General features: G+C 37.5%; 1 protein-coding gene across 2 annotated transcripts; it reads right to left on the bottom strand.

The window, feature by feature from the left end:
* Window positions 1-6,028: 6,028 nt before the first annotated feature.
* LOC113334923 (tRNA:m(4)X modification enzyme TRM13-like) lies at window positions 6,029-9,446 on the bottom strand. Of its 2 annotated transcripts, none has more exons than XM_026581145.1 (9): window positions 9,210-9,446; window positions 9,059-9,124; window positions 8,574-8,921; window positions 8,236-8,476; window positions 7,476-7,533; window positions 7,239-7,325; window positions 6,768-6,896; window positions 6,498-6,636; window positions 6,029-6,416 (listed from the first exon to the last, which is right to left on the bottom strand). In XM_026581145.1, exons 1-9 carry the CDS (start codon window positions 9,290-9,292, stop codon window positions 6,194-6,196), a joined length of 1,374 nt encoding a protein of 457 aa, XP_026436930.1. In that variant the 5' UTR covers window positions 9,293-9,446; the 3' UTR covers window positions 6,029-6,193. The 2 variants fall into 2 exon arrangements, with proteins under 2 accessions (XP_026436930.1, XP_026436931.1); XM_026581146.1 differs by having other exon boundaries at window positions 6,346-6,416; window positions 6,494-6,636; window positions 9,210-9,292.
* Between the last annotated feature and the right edge of the window lie 177 nt (window positions 9,447-9,623).

The following is a 9,623-nucleotide window of genomic DNA, read 5'->3' as shown; positions in this document are numbered from 1 at the left end:
CCACCATCGCCACCTCTATATATAGTTTAATTTAAATCATTAACAAAACAAAACCAAATCAAAATCAAACCCATTACTTTTCATTCGTTTTCCATTGATAAAATGAGAAGTAATCATCAAAATGAGTTGAAAATGGAAGTTACAGAGAGAAGTTCGGCTAGGAATTATGTGAAAATTTTTGTCGAACTAGCGGAACTCAACTTTAATGGATGTTTTTGTTTTCAGAGAAAAATTCGGTTACATCGAAAAAAGTTCGGTTACGCCACAAAAAAGTTCGGTTACTTTGCAATTTTTTTCTCCTAACCGAACTTTTCTCTGAAAAACCTGTTGTCATGTGCACAGGGGTGCCCATATCGTATATCTGTGGATAATTAGTTGTGTCTAGTTGATTATAATGGGTGGTTTAGATTATCCCACGTGGATAGTTTGTGACTGTCGGATATTGAGAGAGAGAGAGAGTGTGAGTTATATACCCTCATCTCTTGTAATGAAACTCTTATGAGAAGATTTATGAATATAATAGCTTAGTTTAGAATTTAGGCTTGGTTCACTATGAATCAAGAGTTTACTTACTCAAATTGGGATCCAAACCCTGTAGTTGTACATCCAGGTACACTACAATTTGCATCAGAGCCGTTTCTTTCCGCATAAATTTATCCAATTTTTTTTTCATATCGATCTAGGGATTATTGGTATAGAGTTAAGGGAAAAAACGAAGCCTATGACCATTTCCTTGATCTGCAGACACAATATAGAGATCTATCCAACGAGGTCTCTTCACGGAGTATTAATCGTGAGCTTTGGAGACTAAAGAATGAAATCTCTTGGGCCAGGGTCAGTTGGGAATCCATTCAGGTACCACCATTCAAATAACAATTCGTGAATAGAGTTAGGAATACAGAAGCTAAGAAGAATGAGGAAGAGGTGTTCATTGAAGACTTGGTAGATGAATTCAGTCAAGATCTTACTCCAAATTCTCTTCCTGCTGCTATTTCCGATTCAACTTTAGATTTCGATTCAATTTCTGGATCTAAAACTGATTTAGCTAAGGGTTTACATGGGTTTTTTAAATCGAGTTCAAACATTGAATACTCTGCTATTTCAATTGGTGATTTCACTGTCTCCCCGTCTGAGGAAATCAAATCAATTTCTACTGGTGTTGTTGAAGAAGGTGATTCTCTCGATTTGGAGTCAATTCCTCAATGTTTCTTCATTGAAAACGAAGCTGCTATTTCAACTGAGGCTGTGAGTTTTCAGTTTACAGAAATTGATAAATCTGAAGTGAATAACTTTGAAAGGAAGGATCATATCAAATGGGGTAAGTGTTTTTCCATTACTCTCGATTCTTCTCGTATCATTTTTGATCCAGGAAAAGATTTCAAACTCATTAAGAGGTTTTCTTATTTGGTTGGTGTTTATGAGTTTGGTTTCGATTCAATTACTTCATGTTCTTTTGCACTATATGTTGGCTCAAGTTTAATGGATGAATTTGATAGCAATCTGGTGTATAAGCTGAGTTCCAAGAATAGGTACTAGGCAGATTCATGGTCTGGTGATTCAATTACTTGTAGACTAACTAATGAGGGTGTTCTTAGTACTGCTGAAATGTTGTTTGTTCAAATATCAAAGAGAGGCACAATTTGGTTGGATAGAATGATTGAGACCGTATTGCGGAGCTGGAATGATGGTGTTTTTGGTTCCTATCCTTCTTTTGTTTACACTGGTTCCGTATTTGATCGTGGCAGAGGGTATTTTAATTTTGCCGATGCTTATAGAATTGGTTTTGATACTCATAGTTCTGGCTTGATTGTTCTTATTGGGTTGATTTTCATGAATGAGTGCAATAGAAATTGTGTTTACAAGGTGATTACAAGACATGGGTATCGATTGAAATGGTTGTTTCAAAATTCTATTGTCCTAGAGTTTGCTACAACTGGTGACAGTGGTGATAGTGGTCAACTGTTTTCAAAATGGCCACGGGGAAATAGTATAACACTGAATAGTCATTTTTCTGTGTGCAAGCTAATGTGTGAGATTAAGAATGTTTATCAATTGTTTCATCAAATGCTTGATAGGCGTGAGAAACTGAAATATTTCTTTTCCAGGTGACGTATGTTTTGCCTGATACGATTTTGGGTTGTAAATTTGAGTCTTTGGCTGTTGGTTTTATTCGACTTCTTGAAGAGGTTTTTAGGCCAGCAACCGCATGGTCTCACCAAGTGATTACACTTTTCAATTCATATGTTACATTGGTTAGACTCCATGACTACTCAATAAGGATTATTCTCGTAATTGTTAGCATCTATTTTCGACTTCTAAGGATGGGCTTCTTCTTATCGAGTACAAGGCTTACATCTGCAGCTATTAAAGAAGAAGAAATGAAGAAATCTCTCCATTTTTCCACAGCTGGTCTTCGTTTCTTATACTTTGTTCAACACAAACCTTCTGGCTGTCAACATGGGTTGTGCGTGGGGTATCGAACTATGAGAGTCTATGGGAGTATGGGGATAATAAAACTTGTACTCACTGTCACACATGCTCCAATTGTGTCAAGGTTAGTGAACTTATTCAGCTGGAAGTGCAAATTGTATTCTACAAGTCTGGAGAGTGTTGCATATGTGAATTGGAGCAGTTCAGCCGTCATATGTATGACTGAAACTCGACCCATACTCAGGGTAATTCAATTCCTACAGGTGCAACTGTTGGTGGGATATTTGAGGTGGAAATTCAGATTGGTTGCAATTGGATTGTGGAGTACAAGATTTTCCTGTATGGGTTTTTTTTTCTTCCCTTCACATCTTCATGGTGCCGTGTTATCACCAGATTATTCAAACCGTTCCCAATTGCTTTAAGTTGACAATTCGTCAGCCAAATTTGTTGAATTCATGATTATACCTCTATGTTGATGCTTACACTTTCAAAAGGTACTTTCTTTCCACTATTCAGAAGTTATCACATGATTGGAAACTTGGATCCGACGAGTTACCAAGTAATAGTTGTTGCCTGTCTATTTTTTCTACTCAAGTTTGCTCGCTGGATATATGATAGAGGAAAGCTGTTTACTACTCAGGGTTATTTTTCTTTTGCTGTTACTTCTAAATGTGGTGTTAATACTCGGGTCACTGTTCTTCCTGTCCCCAATTGGATAAATGCATATGTTGAATTTTTCTGGGTTAGTGCTGCGAAGACTGAAGCAAATTTCTGTGGTAGTTGTCTGAGTATGCTTCCGTATCCATTTCGCAACAAATGGCCGTGCTGCATTCAGATCTGTGCTTCTTTTACTGTTTTTATATACTGCGATGGTCAAAGCACATGGGCAGTTTGTGTTGGTGTTTTGGTTTATTCACCTGTCATATTGGTTTGCCCACCGACAAGTGGCTATATCCAGATCGAGTTCTACGGAAGGAAGCAGGCAGTACAACTCTCACAAACTGTGATGCACACTCTAGCTGTGTCAAAGTCAGTGGCCCGTGCAAGTAAGGATCTATGGCTCACAATGGACTGGACATCCGAGGTAAATGCAGTTGATCACGGTGCCTGGGGACTGTTCACTCAAACCAACTAAAGATTCCAGGTGTTAAGAATGTAAAGATGGTGCTGCTAGAAAGGACAGCAAAGGCAATGGGTATCTTCGTCAGGTCTACCACCGCAATAGCTACTACCGGCGTATGCATATGCTCTTAAAGGATTCTGCGACTCATCACACTAGTGCATATGGCACGCATCGTATTTGATTGCGAAGATTGGCATTGTCCTGCAGCCACTCGAATTGTTATGTTTCACCTGCATCCTTGAGGACAAGGATGTTTTCAAGGGGAGTGGAATGTCATGTGCACAGGGGTGCCCATATCGAATATCTGTGGGTAATTAGTTGTGTCTAGTTGATTGTAATGGGTGGTTTAGATTATCCTACGTGAATAGTTTGTGACTGTCGGATATTGAGAGAGAGAGAGAGAGTGCGCGAGTTATATACCCTCATCTCCTGTAATGAAACTCTTATGAGAAGATTTATGAATAGAATAGCTTGGTTCATTATGAATCAAGAGTTTACTTACTCAAATTATGATCCAAACCCTATAGTTGTACATCCAGGTACACTACACCAGCATGTTGAGTTCGGTTACGTCGTAAAAAAATTTCCTAGACGAGCTCCTAGTTCGGTTACGTCGTAATTTTCTTCTCCTAACTGAACTTTTCTCTGAAAGAAAAAACTTCATTAAAGCTGAGTTCGACTACCTGTGTTTTCAGAAATATTAGCCGAACTACACATGCAGATGAGTTCAGCTACCTGTTCTTCAGATTTTGTAACCGAACTTTTTTAACCAAACCGAAATCAATTTGTAAATTGTTCATTTTTAGGAATGTTTTGGCCAATTCAAGCACCATTAACTAAATTTGAAGTATCCGTGAGTACCCAAAACATCATACTCTTGTTGTCTTAACTTTTTTTTTCCAAAACCCTCATCTTCTTCTTCTCCCTCTCAATAATTCTTCTTTTGAAAAAAATAACTTATTAATTTAATCTCACTAATCATTACACTAATTTAATTAATAAGGGCAAATTTGATATTAAAAAAAAACTTAGATAAGGGGTGACTCATTATTACTACTAATATCCACCCAAAAAGTAGAGAGTAGTCCCCCACCATTTGTGTTTTGAGTAGTCCCGAAAAAAAAGAAAAAACAGTTCAAAAAAAATCATAATCAAAGAGAGAACCCATGGATGGCTACTCTAGCGGAAGAAACTCAAGTTCCACTTCTCTTAGATTTCCGAGTAGAAGAATCCAAGTAGTAATATATTTGAAGCCAAAACAGTCCAGAGAAAGAAGCTTTTGATTCTTTCAACACTTGAATGGAAGACGGAGAATCCAGTAACTCCCATTTCATTCCTTGATCTCATTATTAGAAGACTTGGGTTAAGTAACAATCTACACTTGGAATTTCTCCAAAGTTGTGGGCATCTTCTTCTGTTAGTAATTGCATATACCCTTCACGTTACTGATGAGGTTGAACCCGAAAACCTAATGGAATATCAAAAACAACTCATGGCTGTTCAACTCACAATGGAGGATGTAGGAGGACTGTTATCTGTTCATATAGAAATTGGCACATTTAGCTGCAATTGTAATAAACCCATCTAGTCCTAACGGAGTTACTGATGATGCATCATCAAGACTCAATTCCCACTAGCCTCACATCACATTGCTGCCATGAAGAAGAGGATAAAAGTGCTCTTTTGAGCTTTAAATCTCCTTTGATCCGACTCTTCAAATCGTTCCTTGGTCACACTATTAGAAGACTTAGTTGAAGATATTGATTTCAAAATGAGATTCCAATATTCAACCATTTGCAGGTGCCAACTCCGTCTCTTTGAAGTTTGCTTAATCCGTTTAAGCTTAGTTGAAGCCAAAAGAAGATTACTGAAACAAGAACAAAAACACAGAAAGAGGGACAATATAAGAGAAGGTCGATTTAAATTCTTCTGTTTCAACAAACCCTCTGTTTGATTACTCTGTATCTACAACATTTGCTGATATTCATGAACGATTCGAAGATCAAGTTGTCTAAGAAAGTATACAATGAACACCCAATCAAGAATCATTTCTAGAGATCGGAGGAATAGTGATTTTTGCGGTGGAGTAAATGAAGAAGACAAATGCTATCCCACACGACTTTGCGTGGCAATGATAATGGGGTAGTAAAGTGCTCGGCCAAAGAGTATCTAGAGTGGGAGCAAGAAACTACAAAACCATTTTCAATGGAGTAGGTAATGTGCTCGGCCAAAAGAGTTGGAACAAATGTAGACTTTCATGGATGCAACGCTGGAACGGATGAAGGAAACATACCGAAAAGAAATTCAAGGAAGATTCAGTCTGGGATTTCATCAAATGAATGATGGAAATTTTAAAACAATATTTATTGTCAACAGCCCGATCAAAGTCAATCGGGATCAGAACAAGACGGCAATAAAATTTGATCTACTTATTCAAAAACTTGCGGTCAGTAGGATCAAATAGCAATGTTTATGTATGAAAATCTCGGGTCTTTGCAGGATGCTGGAGTCAGCTCTGCAAACCTAAATTGATAAATTTTAGGTAAATACTCGTTTACACACAAGAACACCTCTAAATCTGTAACAATATGGATGATGTTACAGACAAAAATGGATTTCGGAATACATGACTTGCAAGTGTTATCTGTACTTGGCTACCAGTAAATGGTTTTCAGGAGAGATATTAGATGGGACATACTTGACAAGCTCTGAGGTGAAGCCATTGAGCTGCTTAACCCACTTGAGCCTACCCATATCGATAATAGCTTTGCACTTCAAACCTAGTATTGCCCTCTCTATCGCCGTCATACTCTTTACAATTTCTTCAACACCGCTGACAACCCCATCACATGCTTTCTTCTCACTGTTGAACCAAAAGCCAAACAGTTTAATCAGCACTTTTGATAAGCGGGGAGAAAAAAATCAACGAAACAAGTTTGCTTACATGGAACTCAAGTGTAATCCTTGATCCACCAGATCAGAGAGATCTGAGCCGTGATCTGCATCTATTGCCCAGCTGGTAAGCCATGTAATCGCATGGAAATCGTCTTTTTTTATTCCCAAATCTGATAAATAGCTTTTATCTGCAGAATACAAACATTATTCTAAGTTACATTCATATTGGGAGTATCCACACACTAGGAAATTTCTACAGCCAAATTCAAAAGAAAAAACCTCCAAAATTATACTGCAAGGTGGCAGGATAAAAGATTACTTATGTAATGTTTATGTTGGCAAAGATGATGGCAACATGTTGCAATTGCAAGACCTCTCAGGTTGCAAGTATCAGTAGAATGTACGTCTCCGATAGTTTGTTTAGGGAGGCAGCATCTCAGCGTCAAATCTGTAACAATGATTCACATTGTATAATGATTAATAAATAATGAACACTAACTTACTTATTGACAAATATAACTATGAGACAGGTTACGATGGGGTTTCTCTCGAGTCCAACTCCTGACACTATTGAGGCGTAACGTTGCCATTTCATATACTTCGGAGTTAGGATGTATTAACTAGTAGTCACCAAATTGATATAAAGGATTCTTGTAAAAATATAGTGGAAACATAAATGCAAAGCGTAAGAAAAGAAAGGCAACTGAACAAGACCAAAACAAACTTCAAGCAGTATAATTGAGAATCTTTAGGCCTTTGGGGACATACTTTCATAAAAAGAACTACTCACCTGTTGCAGGCCCACAAAGATGTTTCCCAATAGCAAGGTAAGGAATCCCCTTCAAAGACTCAACAGCATTCAAGTCCAAATCTTCTACTGCAGAGTATATTTTGGGTGTGAAACACGATATAAGAACAATGAACAATGGACTGAGAAAGTTTGGTATAGTAGATTTCTGATTTGGATGAACTAAGAAGTTCACGACAAAGTTACTGGAAACGACGGGTTTCTGAGAAGCTTACTTACTGTCAATCCTCAAACGCTCTAATATCAGGCTTTCTTTTTGACGCAAACTTCGATCTGCCTACATTTGTTTAAAAAATTAAAAGCTAGGAATAAATTACAGATCCTACCAGAGCACTAATAAAAAGTTAAAAAAACAGTTACACTCTCTGAATCTCTTCAGAATCCTTACTGTTTCTTTTAAGAAATGCATGACACTACACGATTACTTATGGCACAGCGTAATATTTCCAACTAAGTAGGTGGATGCGCGAAAATGATTTTTTAAATTCGTTCCTCATTTCCTGCTGAAATTTCTCGTATCGGTGATCATTTGGCAAATTATGAATAAAAATGGTGATATTGTTCTTCATTGGCCATTACTTTTGATTTTTAAAATTGCAGAAGGATGTCAGGTGCAGCGGTGTAGCATTAAAATAAGTATTATGATCTGTAAGTATAGGCAAAATTGAAAGATAAATAAGGTCGGGGATGGATTTCAGCTTCTAATAAATAATGAATAACTGAGATATCACATCACATGAAGGAAATTCTAAGAAAGCAGAGGGAAGCAAAGTTGGATCCCAGGATGGGACTTGTGAGTCCAAGACTCCAAGTCAGCTATTTTGTGCCTCGAGAGGCCTCTTGCTTAGTTTGCCGGAATTCTTTTCAGGTTTTGGTTCCTCTCTTTGTTCACAGGATGATACTATGCTACTAGGGTGCAACAAATAAACAATGAAAAAAATAAAACGAGAGAAGGTCAATCTTGACGAACATGACTAACCTTAAGCCTGTAGGAATTCCTTTCGACTAAAAGTATTTTCTTTATTCTGTAACAATCTGCAAGTGTTTGGGTCAGATATCCTCTACCGGCTCCAAATTCAACTACGGCAGGTCTCTTGTTAGCATATTCAGATGACACGGCACCGTCCAACTTTATAGGATTCTCCAACACCCCAAATTCTTCCAAGTTTCCAAGAATTGAGACTTGTTGTAGAACATGTTTCTCTTGAAAGGGTACATTCCTGAAATGTTCTATACCGATGTTACTAACACGAAATTAGATTATAATTACATAGACATCATATGCATTCAAAGTACACAAAGATATAAACACTGTACCTGTCTACTTCTTCTCTGTTCATCCATATCCCACAAGCTTTCGGTTCCTTAAATGACTCTCTTATATCAGAACATGTCGATACATAAACCGCCTCAATCTTTCTAATCAGCTCATAAAACTCAAACACAGTCATTTTATACACAGCACTCCTTTTCATCACTGAAGTGATAATATCCTCAGACCCATTAACTAATGTGCCCACCTCTTCCACATTTCCCAACACAGAATCCTCTTCTCTACCACTATTAATACCTTTTTTGTAGAAAGGTTGAAGCATCAAAGACTGTGCTTGCTTCATAAATGGGCAGACTTTGATATGTGCTTCAACATTTTCACCAAGTATTAAACTTTTCACACAACAATATGTGACAATGAACAAGAAAGTAAGAATCAGTATTGGGTTTTGCATCAAGCCAAAATATTTTAATTGAGACAATTTATCAAACACTTGGTATACTAAGATGGGAGAAAGTAGAGTTCTTACTGAGATGGGTCAAGTGGGCAAGGGATTCTTTGAGCTTCGAACTTGGGGTTATGATTTCCACAAAATCTACACAGAGGGAGATTAGAGGTTAAGACAAATGCATAAAGATGAAATGGAGGGAGAGACATTGAGAGAGAGGTTCGAGTCTTACTGAGAATCATGGCTTCGGATGTTTGCACAGAACCGTTTCTTCCTGGGTAGCCAGAACGTACAACTCGAAGCTGATTTTTCCATAGTGTAATCTGAACAATCAAAACCAAAACCCTATTTTCCTAGCTGGGTTTATTGGAACCTGTTTTGAGTAGTTAAGCGAATGTAAGTTTTGGCTCACCGGACAGGGAAATATGGGGACACTAGGCAGATCTACGGCTGCTGCTCCATCTAATGACAGGTTTTGGTCCATTGACTACATTTTGAATTATGTGACCCATTTTGAGAATTTTATACCAGAAGCCAAAGTACTTCTGTTTTTGTGGAAGTAGAATTGAAAATCAGAATTTTTTACAAAAAGATAACTTTTCGATTTTTAAAAGTCATTTTAAAATTCAATACCCAAATTTATTTC

The sequence above is a fragment of the Papaver somniferum genome, unplaced genomic scaffold (genome assembly GCF_003573695.1).
Source record: "Papaver somniferum cultivar HN1 unplaced genomic scaffold, ASM357369v1 unplaced-scaffold_137, whole genome shotgun sequence".
NCBI classification, from domain to species: Eukaryota; Viridiplantae; Streptophyta; class Magnoliopsida; order Ranunculales; family Papaveraceae; genus Papaver; species Papaver somniferum.
Note: the sequence above shows the minus strand (reverse complement) of the source record. Positions and strands in the feature narration are given on the sequence as shown.